The sequence below is a fragment of the Somniosus microcephalus genome, chromosome 7 (genome assembly GCF_052327205.1).
Source record: "Somniosus microcephalus isolate GS21.2 chromosome 7, FLI_Smic_1.0, whole genome shotgun sequence".
In the NCBI taxonomy this organism is placed as follows: domain Eukaryota; kingdom Metazoa; phylum Chordata; class Chondrichthyes; order Squaliformes; family Somniosidae; genus Somniosus; species Somniosus microcephalus.
This window is the reverse complement of record NC_140993.1, coordinates 86,996,169-87,022,573: the sequence shown is the minus strand read 5'-3', so window position 1 is coordinate 87,022,573 and position 26,405 is coordinate 86,996,169. Positions and strand designations below refer to the sequence as shown.

Sequence of the window (26,405 nt, the reverse complement as noted above, 5' to 3'; positions counted from 1 at the left end):
GAACATCATCGAGCAGACCATCGGGCTACTGAAGCAATGGTTCCGCTGACTTGACCGCTCAAGAGGAGCCCTCCAGTACACGCCGGTGCGGGTGTCCCATGGCAGCAGTCAGAGCTTAGGTGGCATCAAGCTGAGACTGCATGACAGTGGTCTGAGCTTGGGTCTCATCACGCTGAGACTGCATGAGAGCAGTCTGCACTTCCACTGCAGCACTAAGACTTTGGGTCGCTTCCGCTTGTGCTGCAATGGCAGACGCAACATCGCCCATCACACACACCATCACGTCTGGATCGACACGGTCTCTTCAGGAGTCTTCCATCATTTCCAGCCTGGGAATCCTGGGCTTCAAGCTTTGCACAAAGCCCCGTGCAATGTTTAAGACAGACTCCTCCACACTCCTTGACATTGCCATGAGGCTCTCTGGCAGGCTTGCCATTGCACCTATCAATTTGGTGTGCAAGCCCATTACTCTTCTTCTGAAGGCCTCACAATCAAGGTCCTCATCGGAGTCCTGTGCAGCAGAACTCTCGCGTGAACTCACCCTCCGGGGAGCTGGCCCCTGAGCTACCCTTTCCCCCTGGCCTTGCTGCAGCCCACTCGTGCCCAGTGCAGAACCCTGTGCAGAACCCACTACTATACTAGCCTCTAAAGTACGCATAGTGCCAGTTTCTGAACTGGTGTCTGTGAGTAACAGATGCAGTGACGCTGTGTCTTCTTCCTCTTCTTCTCCCCCCCTCGCTCTCATGCATCACCTCAGGGACAGGCTGGTCTAGTGCTTGTTGTTGATTATCTGAAAGCAGAAAGGTACAAGAGTTGGGTTATGGTGAGGGGAGGGGGGGTGGGAAGCCAGATATGCATGCTTGAAAGTGAGAAGGGATGAGGGGGAAGTGGGATGTGAGAAGAAGGATTAGGAATGACCATACCGTTGTTGTCCCCAAGGGGTTCAACCTCGCCGGTTGCCACGGCCTCTATGATCAACCACCCAATGCCCAATGATCTGCAGAACTCTCTCCTCCAGCTGGCTGAGTTGCTGCCTGTCAGCCTGCCCACCACCTGTCTGCCGCTGCTCCCTACAGTTGTGAGCCATGCAATACAAAGAGAAGTGTGTGAGTGAATGTGGTGCAATGTGTTTGGGTGATGTGCTGGCCATAGTTGAATAGCTGTTAGTGTGTGCAGGGCGTGAGATGTGGGTGTGAGTGTTGCAGCAGTGATAAGGTTATGAAAGTGAAGTGAAGTGAAGCTATGATTGTGCGGAGTGAATGGTGACCGGTAGAGGTTGTTGGTAGGTGAGAGCTAGGGGCGTGGTGCATTGAGTAGTGTGTGAGGCTTGTGGTGCAGATGGTGGGATATGGCATTTGCTGAAGACTTCAATCACTTTGACCTGCCGTGTGAGGTCATTAAATTTCCTTCAGCACGAGATGGCCGACCTTGGCACCACAGCGATGGCCGTCACGTGCAGCTATATCCTGCCAGAGCCTTCAGGAGATATATGGCGAGGGCTTCCTTCCAGTCTGGGGGAAGAGGACAGCCCGCCTCCTTTCCACGGCCACAACCAGTGCCTCCAGAGCTGCGTCTGACAATCGGCTGTCTCCCTTTGAGGACGCTCTGCCATGGCTTTGGAGCTCCTTACTCTTCTTCTAGTTGCAGTTGGAACCGCTTTGACAATGAGGTGCTGTAGCATCAATGCACCTCTCCTTTAAGTAGTGGAAAAAGCCTGTGCCACACATGACTGGGAATTAGACTGGCCCTGATATTGGTCCACCTGGTGAGCGTTAAGCCAATGAGCAGCAGTTTTAGTGCTGAAATCATGACTATAATCATGTTAATGAGGAGTGAGCACAAATTTTGTGTGCTACCTAGACCATTTTGAAGTGGCGCAACTTAACATCGTTAGGCCTTAACACTGCCTGTTTCGTGGCTATATCCAATTTCTAGGCCCATGAATTTCTGAGTGAAATTTTGGAAGTGGAGTAGATATTTCGAGCATGCTGAGCAGAAAGCGCTGGAATTATAGATGACTAGATAGTTATAGATCTGAAGGAAGTTATAAAATGTAGCATAGATTTCTACACCGGATATAGAGGAGCAAGGACAAATGCTTTACAGAAGCATTGGGAAAAGCAGCTGCTGAGTTAAAGAAAGATATATTTAGGAGGGGTGACCAGACGCTTGGTCAAAGAGGTGGCGAATTCCAGAGAGTGGGACCTAGTTGACTAAAGGCATGACCAATGGTGGGGCGAAGGGATGGGAGGGGATGCACCGAGAGTTTGGGGGAGGAGAATTGTTGGGCTGGAGGGGATTATTGAGGTAGGGAGGGGGCAGGCTCTGAAGGGATTTAGAGATGAGGCAGGAATTTTAAATTTGAGATGTAAGTGGATCAGGAGATTAGAGAGGACGGAAGTAATGAGCGAATTGAACTTGGTGCAAAATAGGATATGAGCTGCACTTTGTGGAGGGAGGGGGATGAGATGCCAGCAAGGAGAGTGTTGGAGCCAAGACTGGTAGTGATGAATTTATGAATGAGAGTTCCAGTAGTGGAAGAGCTGAGGTAGGAGTGAAGACGGGCGATATAATACAGCTGGTCTTTCTGATGGGAAGAAACTCAACTTGGGGTCGACAGGTCTTTTGACATTGAGAACAGTCGAGTTAAGCCTGAGAGAGTGACCCAAAAAGTTGATGACATCAATATTTAGTCTCCTTAACTAGTATAACTAGAAGAGATAAATTGTTATGGTTACCAGCAGAAAATAGCTCAAATAAAACATAGAAACATAGAAGATAGGAGCAGGAGTAGGCCATTCGGCCCCTCGAGCCTGCTCTGCCATTCAATGTGATCATGGCTGATCATCCAAATTCAGTACCCAGTCCCTGCTTGAATATATTTAATGAATTGGCCTCTACTGCCTTCTGTGGTAGAGAATTCCACAGGTTCACCACTCTCTGGGTGAAGAAATTCCTCCTCATCTCTGTCCTAAATGGCCTACCCCTTATCCTTAGACTGTGACCCCTGGTTCTGGACTCCCCGACCATCGGGAACATCCTCCCTGCATCTAGTCTGTCCAGTCCTGTCAGAATTTAATAAGTTTCAATGAGATCCCCTCTCATTCTTCTAAACTCCAGCGAGTACAAGCCCAATCGACCCAATCTCTCCTCATACGTCATCTTGTGTATTCTGAGGACCATGTGTAAAGCTCCTATATATTGCACACCAGAAAGTTGGAGAAATATGATAGAGCTGTAATGTATCCAATTAATGCAAGGTAGCGTAAATTTCCGTGCACCAAAATTAGTTAAATTCACACCTTTCAAATGTACATTATTTCCCCGTATATTTCATGGTAGTTACCCATAGCATAGTTTACAATTAACTCATACTTTAAACATTATCTGTGGTGTCTTTCCAATATTTATCTCGTTCACTTCTTGTGAACTTCCAAAATTATGTGATCAATATTTTAAAACTTCTGAGTAAGTTTGAAAGATTTTACATACAGATTAAACAGTGTAGCATGTTCTGAGCTTGGTTTCTGAGCTTGAGGGGCAGCTGGATTCACTGCAGGGCATAGGGGTGGCTGAGTGAGTCCTGAATCGCAGGTTCCAGGAGGTTGTCACCCCATAACCAGATAGAGTTCAGAATAGCAAGTGGGTGGCCACCTGGAAGGGTAGGAAGAGGCAGTCAGTGCAGGAATGCTCTGGGAGTGTGACACACGCAAACTGATATTTAGCATTGAATACCAGTGAGAGTGACGACACCTCAAAGGAGTGCAGTCCCGAGCCTGGCACCGTGAGGCAAAGGAATGTACAGGGGGCTACAGCAAAGTGTAGTAATTGGGGATTCGATAGTCAGGGGGACAGACAGGCAGTTCTGCTACCGACGGCATGAGACCCATACAGTATGTTACCTCCTAGGTGCCAGGGTAAGGGACATCACTGAGAGGGTGCCAAACATTCTGCGGGGGGAAGAGCCAGAAGTCGTGGTCCATGTCGGTACCAACAACATAGGGAGGAAGAGGGTTGAGGTCATGCAGTTAGAGTTTAAGGAGCTAGGGAGGAAGTTAAAAAGCAGGACCTCAAAAGTAGTAATCTCTGGATTACACCCAGTGCCACATGCTAGTGAGAGTAGAAATAGGAAGATATGGCAGGTTAATGCATGGCTAGAGACATGGTGCACGAGAGAGGGCTTCAGATTCCTGGGACGTCGGGACCAGCTCTGTGGCAGGAGGGACCTGTTCAAGATGGGTGTGTTGCACCTGAACAGAGTTGGGACCAATATCCTTGCGGGCAGGTTAACTAGTGCTGTGGGGGTGGGTTTAAACTAATTCGCCAAAGGGTTAGGCACAAGGATGTAGTATTAAAAAGTAGAAACAAGGTGCACAGAGGATTGGGAGAGACAGTTAGAGTTAGAAATAATAGAGAATTAAGTGGGATCATAAAAAATACAAAGAGGTCTAAGTTAGGTTTGGAGTGCATGGGGGAGAAATTGGGTGAGTCGCGCCACCTGTTAGCGCCTAAAGAGGCAGTCAGTGGCTGTAGTGCCACTGGCTGCGTCTGCGGCGATATTCAGTAGGGGCGCTAATGGTGGCGTTAGGCATTTGCGCTGCGCCGCCACCGATGACGTCATCGGTGTGCGCAGCGCCCCATTCGTGCCCCGTTCACGATATTTGGTAGCGAACGCCGCAGTTGCGCCGCTCGCTACCCGCGCCCGGTTCACGGGGCCTTACTGTGCCGGCAGCGGCGCAAGTTAAGGTGGAGGTGCGGGGCGGCCGCTTTTTTGGCGGCCGCCTGCCAGCACCTCCGTCCCCGGCCTCCTAACCCCCCCCCCCCCCGCGGCATTGCCGGCTGTTTCCCGAGAGCCCGGCACTTCTCCTTGGTGCCGGGCTCATTTGCCGGCACTCGCGATCGGGGATCGCGCTGTTGCAGGCACCTCCCCCTTAACAGTGGGAGGAAGGCCTGCAGTACCGCAGTGTGCCGTGCCGCAGCATGTGGCGCTGCGGCACATTGCGCTGCGATAATCAGTTTCAGCGCCCTAAGAGGGACGCGGAGCGCCTCTAGCCTCGCCCCGTCTCCCTCGAGGGGCACTGAAACTGAATTTCTGGCGATCGATATCACTCCGATCGCTGCGCTAAATCCTGCGCTCCGCCGACTTTTGCGCCACTTTGGCGCCCCAACCCAATTTCTAGGCCCATGTGTGTAAATCAATGATGGCGGAGCCAAGCACGCGAGTGCAAAAGAAAAGACTTAAATGTTTGTAACCATCTTCAGCCAGAAGTGCTGAGTGGATGATCTATATCGGCCTCCTGAGGTCCCCACCATCACAGAAGTCAGTCTTCAGCCAATTCGATTCCCTCCACGTGATATCAAGAAACAGCTGAGCATACTGGATACAGCAAAGGCTCTGCGCCCCGACAACATCCCGGCTATCCTGCTGAAGACTTGTGCTCCAGAACTAGCCATGCCTCTAGCCAAGCTGTTCCAGTACAGCTACAACACCGGCATCTACCCGACAATGTGGAAAACTGCCCAGGTATGCCTTGTCCACAAAAAGCAGGACAAATCCAATCCGGACAATTACCACCCCATCAGTCTACTCTCAATCATCAGCAAAGTGATGAAAGGTGTCATCAACAGTGCTATCAAGCAATACTTACTCATCAATAACCTGCTCACTGATGCCAAGTTTGGGTTCCGCCAGGACCACTCGAATCCAGACCTGAGACTTTCAGAAGGGAAATAGAGAGAGTACAACGCCAACATGTTCCTGTAAAGGTCAAGGGTGGGACCAACAAGCAAAGGGAACCTTGGATGACAAGGGATATACAAAAATGCATTAGAAATAAAAGGGGGGCTTTTGGCAGTTACAAAAGACTAAAGACAGAAGAAGCCCTAGAGGAGTATAAAAAGTGCAGGGGCATACTTAAAAAAGAAATTAGGAGGGCGAGGAGGGGCCATGAAATAACACTGGCGAGCAAAATAAAGGAAAATCCTAAGATGTTTTATAAGTATATTAAGGGCAAGAGGATAACCAGGGAAAGGGTAGGGCCCAGTAGGGACCAAAGTGGCAATCTGTGTGTAGAGCCAGAGGATGTAGGCGGGGTTTTAAATGAATTTTTTGCATCTGTGTTCACTATGGAGAAAGACGATGCAGACATAGAAATCGGGCAAGGGGACTGTGACATACTTGAACATATTAGCATCGAGAGGGAGGAGGTGCTAGCGGTTTTAGCGGGCCAAAAAGTGGATAAATCCCCAGGCCCGGACGAGATGTATCCCAGGCTGCTGTGTGAGACAAAGGAGGAGATTGCAGGGGCTCTGACACTAATTTTCAGAACCTCTCTGGCCACAGGGGATGTACCAGAGGACTGGAGAACAGCTAACGTAGTACCATTATTCAAGAAGGGTAGCAGGGATAAACCAGGGAATTACAGGCCAGTGAGTCTAACATCTGTGGTGGGGAAATTATTGGAAAAAATTCTGAGGGACAAAATTAATCTCCACTTGGAGAGGCAAGGATTAATCGGGGATAGTCAGCATGGCTTTGTCAAGGGTAAATCATGTCTAACAAATCTGATCGAATTTTTCGAGGGGGTGACTAGTGGGGTGGATGAGGGAAATGCTGTGGATGTGGTTTACATGGACTTCAGTAAAGCTTTTGACAAAGTCCCGCATAGGAGACTGGTCAAGAAGGTAAGAGCCCATGGGATCCAGGGTGCCTTGGCGCGTTGGATCCTAAACTGGCTGAGTGGCAGGAGGCAGAGGGTGATGGTCGAAGGTTGCTTTTGTGACTGGAAGCCTGTGTCCAGTGGGGTACCTCAGGGATCGGTGCTGGGTCCTTTATTGTTTGTGATCTACATAAATGATTTGGATGAGAATGTAAAAGGTATGATCAGTAAGTTCGCAGATGACACGAAAATTGGTGGGGTGGTAAATTGCGAGGAGGAAAGCCTCCGGCTACAGGACGATATAAACAGGTTGGTCAGATGGGCGGAAAAGTGGCAAATGGAATTTAACCCTGAAAAGTGCGAGGTGATGCATTTTGGACGGACAAATAAGGCAAGGGAATACACAATGAGTGGTAGGACCCTAGGAAGTACAGAGGGTCAGAGGGACCTTGGTGTACATGTACATAGATCCCTGAAGGCAGCGGAGCAGGTAGATAAGGTGGTTAAAAAGGCATATGGGATACTTGCCTTCATTAGCTGAGGCATAGAATATAAGAGCAGGGAGGTTATGATGGAGCTGTACAAAACGCTGGTGAGGCCACAGCTGGAGTACTGTGTGCAGTTCTGGTCGCCTCACTATAGGAAGGATGTGATTGCTTTGGAGAGGGTGCAGAGAAGATTCACCAGGATGTTACCTGGGATGGAGCGCCTCAGCTATGAAGAGAGGCTGGACAGGCTGGAGTTGTTTTCCTTGGAGCAGAGAAGGCTGAGGGGGGACCTGATTGAGGTGTACAAAATAATGAGGGGCATAGATAGGGTAGATAAAGAGGAACTTTTCCCCTTAGTGGGGGGGTCAATAACAAGGGGGCATAGATTCAGGGTAAGGGGCAGGAGATTTAGAGGGGATTTGAGGAGGAACTTTTTCACCCAGAGGGTGGTTGGAATGTGGAACTCAATGCCTGAAAGGGTGGTGGAGGCAGGAACCCTCACAACATTCAAGAAGCATTTGGATGAGCACTTGAAATGCCATTGCATACAAGACTATGGACCAAATGCTGGAAAATGGGATTAGACTGGACAGGGATGGATGGGCGGCGCAGACACGATGGGCCGAAGGGCCTCTTTCTGTGCTGTAAAACTCTATGACTCTATGACTCATTACAGCCTTGGTCCAAAAATGGACAAAAGAGCTGAATTCCAGAGGTGAGGTGAGAGTGACTGCTCTTGACATCAAGGCAGCAGTTGACCAGGTGCGGCATCAAGGAACCCTAGTAAAATTGAAGTCAATGGGACTCAGGGTGGGGGGCGGGGGCGGGGGGTGGGGGCGGCGGGGAGGCGGCGGGGGGGGGGCGGCGGGGGCGGGGCGGCGGGGGCGGGGCGGGGGCGGCGGGGCGGGGGGCGGCGGCGGGGCAGGCGGCGGCGGCGGGGCGGGCGGCGGGGGGGGTGGGGGGGGGTGCGCGGCGGGGCGGGGGGCGCGGGGGAACTCGCCATTGGCTGGTGTCATACCTAGCAAAAAGGAAGATGGTTGTGATTGGTGGAGGCCAATCATCTCAGCCCCAGGACATCACTGAAGGAGTACCACAGGGCAGTGTCCTAGGCCCAAACATCTTCAGCTGCTTCATCAATGGCCTTCCCTCCAACATAAGGTCAGAAATGGGGATGAACGCTGATGATTGCACAGTGTTCAGTGCCATTCACAACTCCTCAGATAATGAAGCAGTCCATGCCCGCATGCTGCAAGACCTGGACAACATTCAAGGCTTGGGCTGATAAGTGGCAAGTAACATTCTTGCCACACATGTGCCAGACATTGACTATCTCCAATAAGAGAGCGTCTAACCACCGCCCCTTGACATTCAACGGCATTACCATCATCTAATCCCCCACCATCAACATCCTGGGGGTCATCATTGACCAGAAAATTAACTGGACCAGCCACATAAATACTGTAGCTACAAGAGCAGATCAGAGGCTGGTTATTCTGCGATGAGTGTCTCACCGCCTGACTCCCCAAAGCCTTTTCACTGTCTACAAGGCACAAGTCAGGAGTGTGATGGAATACTCTCCACTTGCCTGGATGAGTGCAGCTCCAGCAACACTCAAGAAGCTCGACACCATCCAGGACAAAGCAGCCCGCTTGATTGGCACCCCATCCACCACCTTAAACAGTCACTCCCTCCATCACCGGCACACCGTGACTGCAGTGTGTACCATCTCCAAGATGCACTGCAGCAACTCGCCAAGGCTTCTTCGACAGCACCTCCCAAACCCGTGACCTCTACCACCTAGAAGAACAAGGGCAGCAGGCATATGGGAACTCCATCAACTGCATGTTCCCCTCCAAGTCACACACCACCCTGACTTGGAAATATATCGCCGTTCCTTCATTGTCGCTGGCTTAAAATCATGGAACTCCCTCCCTAACAGCACTGTGGGAGTACCTTCACCACACGGACTGCAGCAGTTCAAGAAGCCGGCTCACCACCACCTTCTCAAGGGCAATTAGGGATGGGCAATAAATGCTGGCCTTGCCAGCGACGCCCACATCCCAGGAACAAATTTTTTTAAATGCACGAAGTGTGGTTAATAAGGTTGGTGAGCTGCAGGTGCAAATAGCCATGTGGGAATATGATGTAGTGACGATAACAGAGACCTGGCTGAAAAAGGAGAGGATAAGGAGCAATCTAGAATAAAAATACTTAACTGGAAGAGGGTTAATTTCAGCGATATGAGGAGGGATCTGGCCCGGGTAAATTGGAGTCAAAGACTGGCAGGCAAAAATTTAATGGAGCAATGGGCGGCCATTAAAGAGGAGATGGTTCGGGTACAGTCTAGGTACAATTCTACAAGAGGGAAAGGGAGGGCAACCAGAGCCAGAACTCCCCGGATGACAAAGTACTTGGAGAGTAGGATGAAACAGAAAAAGGGGGCGTATGACAGATTTCAGCTTGATAATACAAGGAAGAATCAAGCTGAATATAAAAAGTACAGAGGAGAATGAAAATGGAAATAAAGAGGCAAAGAAACAGTACAAGAATACTATAAAATCTTCTATCGGCATATTAACAGTAAAAGGGTTGTCAGGAGTGGTGGGGCCCATTAGGGACAAAAATGGAGAACAAGTTGTGGAGGCAGAAGGCATGGCTGAGGTACTAAATGAGTACAGTAAACTCTTTCTTATCTGGCACCTACGGGACCAGGATGGTGCCGGTTGATGAAAAATTCTGGATAACAGAGAGGTAGGCAATTTTTAACACAAACAAAGATAAAAACCACTGACTAACTCGGCCACTGCGGGAGACTCGGATTCGGCAAAACGAGTGCTGGATGGATTCGGCAAGATTACCGGTTATCTATTTTGCCGGTTATTAAAGAATTCCAGATGATTAAGTGCCGTTTAAACAAGAGTTTACTGTACTTTGCATCGCTGTTTACCAAGGAAGAGGACTTTGCCAAAGTTATGGTAAATGAGGAGGTTGCTGGGATACTGGATGAGATAAAAATAGATAAAGAGGAGGTACAAGACAGGCTGGCAGTAATTAATGTGGATAAGTGACCCGGTCCGGATGGGATGCATCTTAGGCTGCTGAGTGAAGGAAGGGTAGAAATTGTGGAGGTGCTGGCCACAATCTTCCAATCCTCCTTAGATACAGGGGAGGTGCCAGAGGACTGGAGGATTGCAAATGTTACACCCTTGTTCAAAAAAGGGGAGAAGGATAAACCAGTTTAACGTCGGTGGTGGGGAAGATTTTAGAAACAATAATCCAGGAGAAAATTAACAGCCACTAGGACAAGCATGATATAGCTCTACAATAAAGGAGAGCCAGCACGGATTTGTTAAGAGCAAATCGTGTTTGACTAACTTGATTGAGTTTTTTGGTGAGGAAACAAAGAGTGTGGATGAGGGCAGTGCAGTTGATGTTGTGTATACAGGCTTTCAAAAGACATTTGATAAAGTACCACATATTGGCGTGTTAGCCCATGGAATAAAAGGGGCAGTAGCAGCATGGATACAAAATTGGCTAAGAGATAGAAAATAGAGTTGTGGTAAATAGCTGTTTTTTGGACTGGAGGGAGGTATACAGTGGCGTTCCAAAGTTCAGTACTAGGACCACTGCTGTATTTGATATACATTAATGACTTGAACTTGGAGGTACCGGGCACAATTCTGAAATTTGCAGGTGAGACGAAACTTGGAAGTGCAGTAAACAGTGAGGAAGATAGTGATCGACTTCAAGAAGACACAGACAGGCTGGTGGAATGGGCAGACACATAGCAAATTAAATTCAACGCAGAGAAGTGTGAGGTGATACATTTGGCAGGAAGAATGAGGAGAGACAATACACACTAAATGGTATGATTTTAAAGAGGGTGCAAGAACAGAGAGACCTAGGGTGCACAAATCTTTGAAGGTAGCAGGACAGGTTAACAAAGCAGTTAATAAAGCATATCAGAAGTACAAAAGCCAGGAAGTTATGCTAAACCTTTATAAAACACTAGTTCAGCCCCAGCTGGAGTATTGTGTCTAATTTTGGGCACCACACTTTTGGAGAGGGTACAGAAGAGATTTATTAGAATGGTTCGAGGGATGAGGGAATACAGTCACATGGCTAAACTAGAGAAGCTGGGGTTGTTCTCCTTGAAGCAGAGAAGGCTAAGAGGAGATTTAATAGAGGTGTTTAAAATCATGAAGGATTTAGATAGAGTAAATAAAGAGAAACTGTTTCCAATGGCTGAAGGGTCGATAATGAGAGGACACATATTTAAGGTGATTGGCGAAAGAGCCAGAGGCGACATGAAGAAAAACTTTTTTACATGAGTGGTTAGGATTTGGAATGCACTGCCTGATAGGGTGGTGGATACAGATTCAATCGTTGCCTTCAAAGGGGAATTGGATAAATACTTGAAGGAGAAAAAAATTGCAGGGATATGGGGAAAGAGCGGGGGATTGCTGGATTGCTCTTCGAAAGAGCTGACGCAGACTTGTTGGGCCCAATGGCCTCCTTCTGTTCTGTACTATTCTATGTTAATCTGTGCCCATAATGTTTACCTGCATCTTATGGATGTTCCTGTATAGGTAACACAGATGAAAATGTACTGTCTAGTATGAAATGTCAAGAAGAATTGTACACACCATCTTTAGTTGCACCCAGTGAAGAAGACAATTTGCCTCAGACTGCTATATGTCAACCAGACGACAACTTTACACCTAGAAGGGGAATACCTGAAAGTGAATCGGACTATGGACAGGGATTAATAGCTTTCCAGCCCTCCACTGGTGAGTACAGACATATTGTAATTCAGTCTATAGAGATCCAACTGTACAACCGTGATCGAAGACACTGATATTTTAATATCTCAAAAAATACCAGCTGAATGCAAAATATATTTATGTCAATGCTGATATTCATAAGTCTAGATTCACACCAGGCCCATCAGACTATGAAAGCAAAAAACGCATGATTTAATGGGCCGGATTTTCCAACCCCCACGGGTGTGTATGAGGTGCGTACGCACCCGTAGGGGCCTCGCAAGTGCCAGTTTCAGGCATGCAAAACGCATGCACGAAAACCAGGCACTTGCGATCTGTGAAGAATCCTCTTGACAGATCATCTGCCTGCCCGGGAAAAGAGCCTCCGCAGGCCGGGAGTTCCGCTTTCTGCAGAACTTCGGCCCGCTGAAAACCTTTAAAAATCTTACGCCTGGTAAAAGCATAAGAGTTTTTAAAAAAAATGTTCACTCATTTATAATTTAAAAAAATACTTTTTAAAAAAGGTAAATTTATTTTTAGCCGTTAAAAAACTTTAATTTTTTTCAAAAATTTAAATTTTGTTTAAAACATTAAATTTAATGTAATTTTAACTAGTTTAAATATGTGATTAAAAAAAATTATTTAATGTTTAATTTTTTTGAGTGAACCTCATTCATACTTTTGATAGATCTGTGCGTAGAGAACTGTCAAAAGTATGAAGGGGGATTCCCTTTTTGATTGGTTCCCCATGGTACACGTGATCCCAGGGATGCTTACAAACCACCTGCGCCCCTGGGATACCTGGGCCTCTGCGCATTTCGTAGTGGAGAGGCCCAGGATCGCAAGTCTCGGGACCTACAGAGCCAGCAGGTAAGTGTGTTGATTTTTTCCAATCAGAGGCTTCCGCCCACAGGAAGATTCCGATCGGAAATTCAGGGCCATTGTAACTACGTAAAAATAGAAAGGCTGTCGGGAAGGGCTGGCTGGGGGTAGAGAAGAGAGGGAGACTTCCCTCCTTGTATCTAAATTTTACCTTTTGCAGCAGAAGGGATGATAGTCTGGTCTGACTAATGACCTTAATAGGCTGGTATGGTATGTCTGTAGCATTCTCTTTCCTTTGATCCAAGTCAAAATATACAGTGAATTGTTCATTTGTTGGGTTGCATGTTAGGCAAAGCTAGTGTATTAATATAAATATTCATATGGCTATAACTACCATGTGAATTGATCCCAGAATACATTAATACTTCACCAAATAATTGGATATTTGTTGGTTTTGAAATTTTATCCCACTTCCAATATGCAGTCATATTGCAAATTATCACCTGATAGCATTCAAAAGCTATTTTCAAAATCTGAGTTTACAGTGTGATTCACAATGGCAGGTCAGGATAGGAGCATTTGCTTCTTAACCTGGTAGAATGATTTTTTTGTAACACAATCAAGATCTCCATTGCAAACTCCATCCGTGCAATCTTCAGATTGCTGCTTATAATGACATTCCCCTGACATCAGTAAGGCTCTGCAGCCAGACATGTAAAGATGCAAATTCAGCTTTTGAACAGCTGCATATATGCAATCTTATACTTGTGCAATTTCTTCTTCTTTTCCGCTCGTAATCTCAATTCACCTCTCAATATAATGGAAGCTCCAGCAGCCTTTCACATTTTGAGGACCCCCTGGAGTTAGCATAGTTGCTTTCTTCTCAGTAGATAAAGGTGACTCCCAATTTTGATTGAAAGTGACCTCAAAATGATAACTGACAGTCTTGCAAGAGTTAAGCAAGCTCGCCCTGAAATTCCTCTGGAGAGCCTTTGGGAGCAGATCTGGGCTAGAGTAGAACTTCCACTTGTAGCATCTTAAATCCCGGGGTCAGGCATATTTGCATATTGCAGGCAGATTTCCACACAGGGAGGCTGCACTTGGGGTGCCCACCTCATCTAGGGGTGGGATTTAGCAGCAAAGCCTGGCTGCTGTGTAAGTGGCTTGCTGGCTCAAGAAGATGAAAACATTCAAAAATGCTGCCACTTTCTCCAGAGATTGGTTTTCTTGCTTTCAGAAAACTGCTCCCTTAAAATTTAAATCTCCTCCTTCCATGCCCTTAGTAATGCTGGACAGCAGGAACATTCAGGCATCCCTGATGTCTATATTGTTTCTCTAATTTGCATAGTACCAAAATTAGAAACCCACTAATTTGTGTGCCTAACCCAAATCCATAGGAATTTTTAATGGTAGTAAATAGGGCAGAGACTTGGGATTCATGGCTCCACCCCAAATTCTATCCCTGCTCATCATAAACTCCAGAGTTCGCCACACTTTGGACACTATTCCACACTGTGCTCAGACATTGGGCTGTTTTTCTGTCACAAAATACCTTGCCAGATGTCCAGCCCCAAAAAAGTGCCAAGCACTACCATTGCGACTGTTTGTTCAAATGTCAGCCAATGTTGGTATATGATCCTCCAACCCCTGCACTGTTGCTGCCGTTTGTACTGGGCTACATTTACTGTTGTAAGTCTTGTATGCAGGTTTCTTCACAGAGTTTGTCTCTCAAGGTGTGGCTCACCAGTGGATTCAAAGCAAAAGGGAGGATATTATCAATCAGATGACAGAAGCATGTCTGAATCAATCCCTGGATGCTCTAATTTCCCGTGACCTAATAATGAAAGAGGACTATGAGTTAATCAGCACCAAACCCACGAGAACAGCTAAAGTCCGACAACTCTTAGACACTAGTGACAACCAAGGAGAAGACTTTGCCAGAATTATTGTTCAGAAGTTAAAAGACAATAAGCAGATGGGCCTTCAGCCTTACCCGGAACTATCTACAATATCCAGTCCACTCTCTTTTATGAGCCTGATGTCGAACCAGCTCAAAAACAAGTAACTATTATTCAGATTTGTTTCTTCAGGTCTGCTGTTGTCCTGGATCCTTTAAGCTATAATGTCATGATTCATTTATCTTCAGTGGTGTTTGTACTGCACTGCAGTTGCACCTAGTGACAGTACAATGTTTTAAAAGTTGGAATAACCCTCTTACAAGCCAGGAATTGTGAATTTTATCACGGACAGATCCCATTTAGTCAGGTTGCCTGCTCCACACTGTTGTCACAGTTTGGAAACACCAAATTGATGGTTGTCCAACAAGTGGAAAATTAATTCTAATAGTCTCTTACCAGGTTGTTACATTGAATGCCACCGCGAAATATAGCGCGTCACACCTGGAAGAGATTAGAGGCTGTTCTTCATTATGTTTTCTCAGCAAACCCATTGATTGCCGACACTACAACCTAGATGAATTAATATGAGTGAAGTTTACGCCTGAATTTTTCGAAATGGTTTTTAGATCAGCTCAAATAAAAGTGTGTTGTTCTCACCCAATTTTCCAAGGCTAGATCATTATTATTATAAATGTGCGTACCTCCACTTGTAGATTTGGGTTTATGCAGGGAGCACATTAGTGGTTGGAGGAGAAAATTGAATATAAGGGAAATTTAATGGTATGGGGACAATTAAAAGGGCAGTGTTCCAATAGGGCAACAACAATTCTGTAAGCTTTTGGAAATGCTCAAAAAGCAACTCAATCTGTTAACAGCTTTTGTCGAGGCTGAAGGGGAGCGAGAAGTGACGGACAAAAATGAAGGGTGAGGAAACCAAGATGCAGTGATGAGTCTGCAGATAAGGGGTGGGCCTGCCAAGCATCCAACCCCCAATTTGGCTGCTGAAGTGGCGGTGGTGAGGAAGGTGGCCCTCTATATCACTTCATGGTGCCATTCCCATCGGCATTGCAGCATGCCTAACAGGAGCTTGAGCCAAGTTGCAGGCCACATCTAATCGTTACTGTCACTGGATGTGCCAGTTCTATCCTGAATGGTCACTGCAGGTGCCCTTGCAGCAGATCACACTGCTCTGCATTTGGCTTTCTGATCTGTACCCTATGAAAACATGGTTGTTGTTCAGTAGCAACTGCAGATATGGTTAGCGGCATCATATCAGGTGTGGCCAGTGATGGTACACTGGCTGTTGATCACCCTGGCAGTCCCGCTGAAACATGGCATACTATGATTGGAGTATGGCATGTTTACAGATTATTACATTAGACTTTTCTCTGATAAAGCTTCACCGATCTCTCTCAAAAGCAGACCAAATGTCCCCCAAGAGTGCACTACTTCTGAGCAATATCCAGGTAAACAATAACCAAGGTCCAGAGATCAGAACAGAGAGCCCTTATTCTCTGCACAGCCACTGGGATATATCGCATGCTGCCACATTAATTCTCCTCTGGATATAATCAACATGGAGGCTTTGAACCAACATCTTGGTTTTATTTACATAATGTAGATGAATGAACAGTTTTAACGCTGTGAAATCTATATCTCTCTAAATGCCTCCATTATATAAAACAAGAAAAATGTAACTCGCTATCTCTCTCAAGGCTGGAAAGTCCAATAGAGGATACCTGTCCCAGTTAGCATTAGCTTTTTAAAACACAGACAGCCCTCTGGCTGCAAGCCTCAATCCCTGGCTGCCAGAAGACTGACAGACTCTGGCTGTGGACTACAAATATAATTCTGTAAGAGGTGGACAATGCCCTAGACTGTCTGTCGCAGAGGGCTCCAGCCAATCAATGGCCTTGTCCACCTCTTAGAGACCTCCAACAGCTGTCAATCAAATTCATTACCCCAGACTGGAATCCATTCATAGATCTGTGTCCAGGGGGCTTGAAAGGAAGAAAGAAAGACTTGCATTTATATAGCGCCTTTCACAACCTCAGGAGGTTCCAAAGTGCTTTACAGCCAATGAAGTACTTTTGAAGTGTAGTCACTGTTGTAATGTAGTTTGCGATGCTCTTGGCACAAAAGCAGCAGATGATTTCATTAGAACAAACAGCCATTCATTAATATTGAACGCAGGCCATCATTGAGAATGGCAAAAATGCTTGTCATTGAATGTGGCAACTCTGGCCAGTTGACACCTTGAATTTGTTCCTCAACCTTTTCATTTATGAAAAACATTCCAGTCAGCTCATCCAGAACTGAACTGATGTGTTTTTCTCTGTTTGGTCCTGTTTTAACCTCTTCTAGTTCTAGTGATAAAAATATTTTTTAAATGAGCACAGAAAAAGGGTATGTTTTTGTCACAGGGCATTTCTGAGGAGGCACCCAACATTCTGGTTAGTCAGGCACTGATATACCTTAGTGGTGACATTGGTTCCAGGGTCCCAGTTTCCTTTGTGAACAGGACCTTCACCTGCACTAATGGCCTGCCAAAGTGAGATACATTCACTTCTGTCTGCAGAGAGGGTGTGTGGGTACTGGTGAATGGGCACAGACCAGCTCTTGTATAGCCTGGCATCCCTCAATAAGGGGGGGATTCCGATTGGGAATTCCCATCTGCCACTAGTAATGTTGCTGGAAGCAAAATAAATTAGAACAATTTTGCACAAATGTTCATGAGAATCTAAGTGCAATCAAGATCAAGAAATTACTGAAATATACCTTAAATCAACTTATTCTTTAAATCAACTTTGTATTTATCCAACAACCCTGGATGTCCAGTTCAATTATGCATGGATGTCTTGCACACATGAACATCGGGAAATGGCGTCCAGGATGTTCCCGCCCATATTTTAATATTTAAATGAATCTTCCAACAATCTCAAGAAGATGCATCTTACTCCCGATGTATTACATGCTGGAAATAGGTGCATAATGGAGATCCAGGGTAACAGATCTCCAACCACTTTTCTAACAAGGTCATTTATCAACAGAAGTTGAGCTGCCTTGACCTTCCAACTGAAGAAATGTAAGCTTGGAGAGGGGAGGAGGTAGATAGGATTTGATTTGTGAAAGAAAGAAAAAGAGTAGAATATAAGTATAAATTTGACTATTTTTAAATATACTCCATTCAGCATCCTTTAGTCTGAGGATGAGCAGTCAAGGCCAATTAACTCCACAATTGATTTGTTCTGTTAATTAGCACTGCTAAGTTTGCATTATGTTGTTGACCTTTTTAGCATTTTTCATTGTCTACAGTGATAAGAGTAATATGAGAGCTGCTATTTCCTATGTGAATCTGAAGAGATTTGTAGTGTGCATTGTTAAAATGTAATCTGCTGTGCATTTTTATTTATGAATTTATAAAAGTCCTTAAAAAGGTGGTGCTTTAACAGAATTATATTTGGATGTACTGCAGTGTTTTTTAAGGATTGGAGTGGTGTTCTTTGCTGCTCAAGTGAGACTTATTCCCTGCTACCTAAGATGTATTTTCTTGCACAGATTGCTCTCTTTCCAGCTCTTGACATCAGCAGAGAAACTCTGAATGGTGTTATCAGTTGGTCTTTCATCAGTACAGTAATTAAACCATGCCAAAAACAAACTATAATTACAAAGCTTTATTGTAGCTCTGGCTTTTTATATTCTGAGCTATGTTGACTTTATACACACAACAGACTTCTTCAATTTTGATTTAATAGGTGCCATTCCTAGGTCAGTGATGCTAATGCTCTGCCACATCTTAGTCTGACTTTATGATTTTATAAAAGATGTTCCTTTCTGCTTTGGAATTTAATACAGAAACTGTAAAATGTGTGTGTTTTTTATTTGTCCATAGTGTGGCTGTGCTGACTCACATAAACTTAAAACATGAATTCCGTGAATTGTTTGTTTGACCTTCTATCATATTTTACAGTGATTTAGTTTAGAGATTGGTTTGCTGAAAGATATTGATGCATGCTGACATGATTTGCAATACTGACCTCATATCTTCATTCCACATACTGTGTTGTAATAACAGATAAGAAAGACTTGTCAATAAATCACGCTGCATTGAGAGCATAGTTGGGCTTTCCTTATTGGCGAATCTAATGCTGGTTAATCCACATACAAGAATTGCCCATAAACCTAGATTTTACTAGGTGTTACTTTGATGGCAGCAGTATTCTATTTATTTCAAATGGGTTAGCGCTGGTGTTATAATAATGCCAATTGGAAAATCTAGCCTATAGTATCTTGTATGTCACACTATTTTAGAAAAATTAATAGCTTCTAATGGTTCTCCAGCCAAGAACAGTTATCTACTGGCATTATTGTACAAAAGAACCTTTTATGCAGCATATTTTGTATCTTCTTATTCCATGCTCCTTTTCCTCAACTCTCTTATTGACCCTTGTGGAGGTGCTGGACCCCCAGTTCTTTCCAAATATATCCAAAAACAAAGCAAAATGATATCTGAAGTAAAAACAGAATATACTATGGCCTAGACATTTGGTGGGTGGCAGGTGCAGGGCTCAGTCCCTGCCCCTGAATGGTGAGGCCCAAGGTGGCCCCAATATTGTGCTGCGGGCCCCATTTCCATGAAGCGGGCGTACAGCGGAGAGTAAGGCCGAGATATTGCTCATCTCAGCGGGTCCGGTGCGGCCGGTGGTGGGGTGCGGCCTCGCTGCAGGCTCCATCCCACGGTTGAAAATGAACTTACCTAAATGGGGCCTATTAAGCCCAACCAGCATGTTACCCAGCCCAATGAGATGGAGCTGGTCTGGTGATGTCATTTCATGACGAGTCTTGAGCCGGGATCCTTAAAGGGACCATGGCCACATTACATTTAATGTTTGTGCTGTCAGTGTTCTATAGCATTGAAGTGCTGCAAACACTGACAATCACTACACAGAGGTGTAGGGTTGCACCCAGGTTCTCCTATGACTCCCTCCATATGCTTATGGAGGGAGTCACCACACAGGGAGGTCCTCTTCCCTTCCCATGGGCGGAAGAGACCTCCCCAGGAGAGCAACACAACCTGGTTGCACATTGCAGAGGAGTGCACAAGCAGGGATGTCGTCAGGAGGACCTGGGTGCAGTGGCGCAAACCTTTCAATGATCTCATTACATCAGGAAACATGAGTACAAAGCCACACTCACCTTCATCCTGCTGTGCCTCTCATCACATCCCCATCACACTGCCTTCCCTACCCTACTCCTGCACATCTTTACTCACACCAACTTACCTTGCACCTCCACCCATCCCTCTCTATCTACATTATCACTTCCCCATCTCACTAACCACCCCTCGCACTCACCCTCATCCTAGCTCAATTATACCAACTAACAACACACAAGGGTAGGCACTTGGGTGTTTTATCCAATGTTCATGTGAAGTTTCTGTTAATGTGCTGTCAAACATTGAAACCTTTATTTTCAACACTTTGTGTTCTTGGACAGATTTGTGTGCACCTTTGGAAGTGGCTTAGTGAGTTGCAGTGAATGGTAAGACATAATGGTACCCCCCGCAATGGTGGTGAGTGTGAAAGAAATGGCTTGGACATTATAGGGATACTTTAATGTGTTGGTGTGGGGTGGTGCCAACCTAGCACATCATGTGGTAGCCAGAGTGTACAGTGTCAAGTGAAGTAAATCTGGCCATGGTGAGACCATCCCTGGCCTCTCGGTTAGCAATGTGCTCAGGTGCTGATGCCCTTTGTCCTGTGCAGCATCAGTTGGTTGCAGAGAATGTTGGTGTTTTTGGTGCTGCTGGTATGCCTGGTGATGCTGGTGTTGCAGCTGATCTTGGTCAGATTCTGAGGACCAACGTGAAACAGTATATGCTGATGGAATAGATGGCAGGTGAAGTTGAGATGACAGAAGCAATCTGTCAATGGTGAGAGAGGTTGTTCCAATGAGGTGACACTTGATGGAGAGTTTTCTCCAAAAACTTGCAGCCTGCATAAAGCGCAATCTGTGTTCCAAATGGAGTAAGCAACAGCTTCTGAACTTGGAAAGTAAACAGCTGTGAGGTAGGAGCTTTTATTGCACATTTCAAGCTATCAACTAATCAGCTGATTCAATGGCCATTCAACTCCCACCCTGGGTGAACAAACGTGGTCCACGAGCAGCGTGGACCCTGTGGGCGAGCAGTTAAAGTTTAAAGGGAAGGTTAAAACCATTATTAAGGGTCTGTCAACAAGCCAATAATTGCTTTAATTAGGTCGTCTGCCTCTACAGGTTGGGTCCGATCTGAGATCACAGACTCACCATTGGGAAAGGCACGTTGCAGCTGGCTGATGGCGGGTCCCTGAATCGCTGTCAAAAAAAAATCAAATTTCCCACCCGACCCGCCACCAATCCCGCCCGCTGACCCCTCTGGAAAATTCCGGCTTAAGAGACAGCTTGCCCGACAATGCATGTTTGAAGTTTGTGTCGCTGTGACACTAGCAGTAGTCCTCAGCTAAGTGAGGAAAGGTGGGGATGATTGGGTCAGGAGGGAATGGTGGCCAGGACAAGCGATGGGTGGCCGGCGGGTGGGGCTGGCAGGAATCGGTAGTCGGGGTGTGGAATCGCATTCTTTTAATCTGGGGTCGGGGAAAGCACTCCTGCACCTCCTGGCTCAACTTTCGGGTAAATATATTTTAAAAACTTACCTCGTTGGTTGCAGCATAACTGGCAGTCCCTGTTAGGCCGCATGTAGGCCTGGATTTCCTGAGTGCATGACCAATCTTGTAGTGGGGGCCTTAAACAGGCATTTGGCCCGTTATTTGGATATGCAAAAGACACATTGGGGGAGAAATTCAGTTGATAGCGCCACCGATTAATGCCTAAAGAGGCCGAGAAGTGGGGCGCTAGCCAATTTCCGGGCGGGCGCAAGGCGCCTAGCGCCTCGCCCCATATTGAGCATGCATTTAGCGCCGGCGCTAAATCTTAGCGCCCGCTCATGGGCGCAGGCTGATTATGACGTCATTTAAGTGTGCAACGCCTTTTGGGTGCCCCAGACCGGAAATTCAGTGGCGCCCCCCTCCGTAGCACCTGGCACTAATAGTGACAGCTTACCTGGGCCATACCAAGTCGCTCTCGGGCTAGAGGAGCGTTATTTAAAGGGGACTGGTGTGGTTTAAAAGCGGCAGCCATTTTTGGATCACAACTTCCTCGAGAGCTACAAAGAGTTGCTGAGCTGCACACTGAGAGCCATTTGACCACTGAGCCAGCGCAGGCAGATGATCTTCTGCCTTCTGACCTGGTGAGCCTTGACAACGGGGAACCTTCCTGTGGGCACTTATTATGGGGGCTGCATTGGAGGGGAACGTCCTGCTGCTGAATCATCTGGAAAGGGCACTGAGACGCAGGAGAGGGGGGTGGGCATGGCCAGATGGAGGAGGGCCAACAGACATCGCCACAGCAGACCTTATGCTGGCAGGGTTATCCGACAGCAGTTTTCCTACATGAACATGCCGGAGGAGCAGTGTGTCAGAAGGCTGCGATTTAGAAAGGAGGTGGTGAATGAGCTGTGCCAGCTGCTTCAGCCAGATCTGCAGCCTCAGATAAGGTGCAGGACATCTCTGTCGGCAGCTGAGAAGATGGCTGCTGGCCTGAACTTCTACGCGAGCGGCTCTTCTCAGGCTGCGCGTCAAAGGCTGATCAGAAGTAGCTTCCAGGCCCCTCTCACGGAATGCTTGCTGCCATTCCAAGAACAGGAATGGAACCGGTCTGATGCCCCCAAGCCTGTGAAGGGCAAGATGCATGTAAATAGCAGGCATAGCCATTGTAAATGAAGAAAGTGTTTCATTACACAAAATGTGGTTCCTTCAAACATGAGAAAGCTATGGCAACAGAAAGCAAAACTAATACACTGACACATAACTGCCTCTCACACCCGGGAGACTGTCCAAAACATAAATCACATTCCGACCATCTTCCTTGGCCTAGATTCCACTGCGCCAACCAAAGCATCCAATGCCCCATCAGTGAGGCGTTCCGCCCTCTGCCTCACCCTTTCCATGTCTTGCTAGGCTGGTGCGCCACAGGTAGGCTCCCACCGCTTTGAAGGCCTACAAGGCAGTGAGTGTGTCTGGTGATGCCAATTGACCTGCCCCTTTAAGAGCTGGCCGGCGCCACTGTGTCTCAGGGAAAGTGATTATTGACGGCACCCTTGCTGCGCCCCGCCGCCACGAAATTGGGTTGCGCCGCCGGGTTAGCGCCTTAAGAGTAGCGTGCAGCACCTGATTTAGTGCCGCAATCACCTTTAGGGGGCGCTGCAACCCAATATCGCGCTAAATTGTGCCTGGCGCTAAACTTTGCGCATCGCCAGGACTAGCGCCCCAAACGCGGCTATACCGAATTTCTAGGCCATTGATTTTATTCTGGCCTTTACCAATATGGCGGGTGGCACATTTCCGACTTATAGGAATGGTAGCATAGTGGTTATGTTACTGGACTAGTAATCCAGAGGCCTGGACGAAAGATCCGGAAACGTGTGTTTATAATCCCACCATGGCAGCTGGGGAATTGAAATTCATTTAATTAAATAAATCTGGAATAAAAAGCTAGTATCAGTAATGGTGACCATGAAACTCAGATTGTCATAAAAACCCATATGGTTTACTAATGTCCTTTAGGGAAGGAAATCTGCTGTCCTTACCTGGTCTGGCCTATATGTGACTCCAGACCCACAGCAATGTGGTTGACTCTTAACTGCCCTCTGAATTGGCCTAGCAAGCCACTCAGTTGTGACAAATCACTACGAAAAGCAATAAGAATTAAAAAACCGGACAGACCACCCGGCATCGACTTAAGCACTGGCTTCAGACATGAAAACAGCACACCCAGCCCAGTCAAAAGTCCTCCTCACTAACATCTGGAGACTTGTGCCAAAATTAGGTGAGCAGTCCCACAGACTAGTCAAGCAACAGCCTGACAGTCATACTCACAGCATCATACCTTTCAGCCAACATCCCAGACTTCTCCATCACCATCCCTGGGTGTGTCCTGTCCCACTGGCAGGACCGACCCACCAGTGGTGGTGGCACAGTGGTATACAGTAAGGAGGGAGTGACCCTGGGAGTCCTTAACATTGACTCCCCCATGAAGTCTCATTGCTTCAGGTCAAGCATGGGCAAGGAAACCTCCTGCTGATTATCAACTCCCTCAGCTGATGAATCAGTACTCCTCCATGTTGAACACCACTTGGAAGAAGCACTGAGGGTAGCAAGGGCACAGAATGTGCGCTGGGTGGGGGACTTCAGTATCCATCACCAAGAGTGGCTCGGTAGCACGACTACTGACTGAGCTGGCCGAGTCCTGAAGGACATAACTGCCAGTCTGGGCCTGCGTCAGTTGGTGAGAGAACCAACACGAGAGAAAAACATACTTGACCTCATCCTCACCAATCTACCTGTCGCAGATGGATCTGTCCATGACAGCACTGGTAGCAGTGACCACCACACAGTCATTGTGGAGACGAAGTCCCGTCTTCACACTGAGGACACCTTCCATCGTGTTGTGTGGTACTACCACCGTGCTAAATGGGATAGATCAGAATAGATCTAGCAGCTCAAAACTGGGCATCCATGAGGCGCTGTGGGCCATCAACAGCAGCAGAATTGTATTCCACCACAATCTGTAACCTCATCACTCAGCATATCCCTCACTCTACCATTACCATCAAGCCAAGAGACCAACCCTGCTTCAATAAAGAGTGCAGAAGAGCATGCCAGGCGCAGCACCAGGTGTACCTAAAAATGAGGTGCCAACTTGGGGAAGCTGCAACGCAGGACTACATGCATGCAAAACAGAAGAAGCAGTATGCTATAGACAGAGCTAAGTGATCCCACAAACAACGGACCAGATCAAAGCTCTGCATTCCTGCCACATCCAGTCATGAATGGTGGTGGACATTTAAACAACTAACGGGAGGCAGAGGCTCCATGAATATCCCCATCCTCAATGATGGCTGAGCCCAGCACGCTAGTGCAAAAGACGAGGCTGAAGCGTTTGCAACCATCTTCAGCCAGAAATGCCGAGTGGATGATCCATATCGGCCTGCTCCTGAGGTCCCTACCATCACAGAAGCCAGTCTTCAGCCAATTTGATTCACTCCACATGAGCGCACTGGATACGGCAAAGGCTATGGGCCCTGACAACATCCCGGCTGCCGTGCTGAGGGCTTGTGCCCCAGGACTAGCTGCTCCTCTAGCCAAGCTGTTCCAGTACAGCTACGACACTGGTGTCAACCCGAGGTGGTAAACTGCCCAGGTATGTCCTGTCCAATCCGGCCAATTTCCGCCCCATCAGTCTATTCTCAACCATCAGCAAAGTGATGGAAGGTGTCATCGACAGTGTTATCAAGCGGCACTTACCAACAACCTTCTCACCGATGCTCAGTGGTTCAAGAAGGTGGCTCACCACTACCTTCTCGAGCGCAATTAGGGATGGGCAATAAATGCTGGCCTTGCCAGCGACGCCCACATCCCATGAACGAATTTTTAAAAAAGTGTGTGCTTCCTGCCCGCTCCACAGAAGGCTTAGGAGGCTGTTTAGTAGCCAAAAAATGAGCGCTGCATTGTCGAATTCCTCAGCCAATAAGTCCAGAGCATTTTAGTCAGCACTTGAAAAAGAAAGATATTTTAATATTACAGCAGAAGGACTCTTCAACAAAACTGTTTTCATGAATGTGATTGAGAGAGACTGCAGATGCAATCTTGCAACTATGTAATTGGCAAGTGAGCAGTCTGCAAGTTATATTACTGAATTGCACATTTAAACAAGCATTTCTTCTTGATCTATGCTTCATAGGAACTGAAAGTAAAATAAACTGGAATAATTGGCAATTTGTTCATGCCAATGAGCACTAATTTGACCAGTTTTCACGGGGGGGTGGAATTATAACCTAAAAAAATGGACGGGTTGGGGTTGTGTGGAAAGTTAGTGTTAAAAATCTGAATCCTGATGAGAACCTGCCTCCTACCCATGCACTTCTGGTTTTAACGGGGGTGGGCAGCCAACCCGCTTGCAGGAGGTGGGTCATCTTTTTAAACATTATAATGAGGCTGGAAGCCTCTGCTTTAACCTTTTGATTTTAACTTTAGCTGGTCGGGTTTTGCAGGGCTCGTGAAAACCACCATTTAATGCAAGGTGAGGACTGCTGGATCCAGGAGGTAAGTGCCTTTACACCTACCTCCTGGATCCAGGGTCCCTACATAACCTACACCTACGATCGGAGACCCCCACATGAGGCCTCCGATTTCCACCCACCCCACCAAGCCTCCAATTTCACCCCCCCCCCCCCACTCCGGCCTCTGATCCTCCCCCCATAGGCCTCTGATCCCCCCGCCATGAGACCTCGCCCCTCCCCTGTGCTCCTCCGGCCCCCGATCCTCACCCGACCCCAACCCCCCCCCACTCCTCCGAACTCCCCCCCCCCCCCCCGCCCCACAGTGCTGTTGCCGGCCCCCGATCTTCAGCTACCCCCCCCAGCTCCTCCGCGATCCCTCTCTTCCCTCCTCTCTGCAGCCTGGTGCCGCAGGCCTAACATGCCTGGAGCCAGCCAATCTGGCTGGTTGCATGTGGGAAACAGAGGTTTCCCATGCAAATCAGACCCTGCTGTTAAATTCAGCAGGGCCTGCGGGAAACCTGTTCTCCTGGGTTTTCCGACTGCTTCGGAGCCTTCCCCCCACTCCCAACTCACCTTCCCCATTAAAATGCAGCCCCATATCTCCATGATCCAAGTTGATC

General features: G+C 47.1%; 1 protein-coding gene across 5 annotated transcripts in view; it reads left to right on the top strand.

Annotated features, from left to right (window-relative positions):
* ripk2 (receptor-interacting serine-threonine kinase 2) overlaps positions 1-26,405 on the top strand; it is a 218,176-nt gene that overhangs the window by 55,451 nt on the left and 136,320 nt on the right. For 2 of the 5 annotated variants that reach the window (XM_085992711.1, XM_085992712.1), the window contains exon 10: positions 11,737-11,937. In XM_085992711.1, coding sequence (XP_085848837.1) covers positions 11,737-11,937 — 201 coding nt within the window. Of the gene's footprint in view, positions 1-11,736; positions 11,938-14,438; positions 18,565-26,405 lie in introns of those variants that run through there. The other 3 variants (XM_085992710.1, XM_085992709.1, XM_085992708.1) reach the window with 3 other exon arrangements.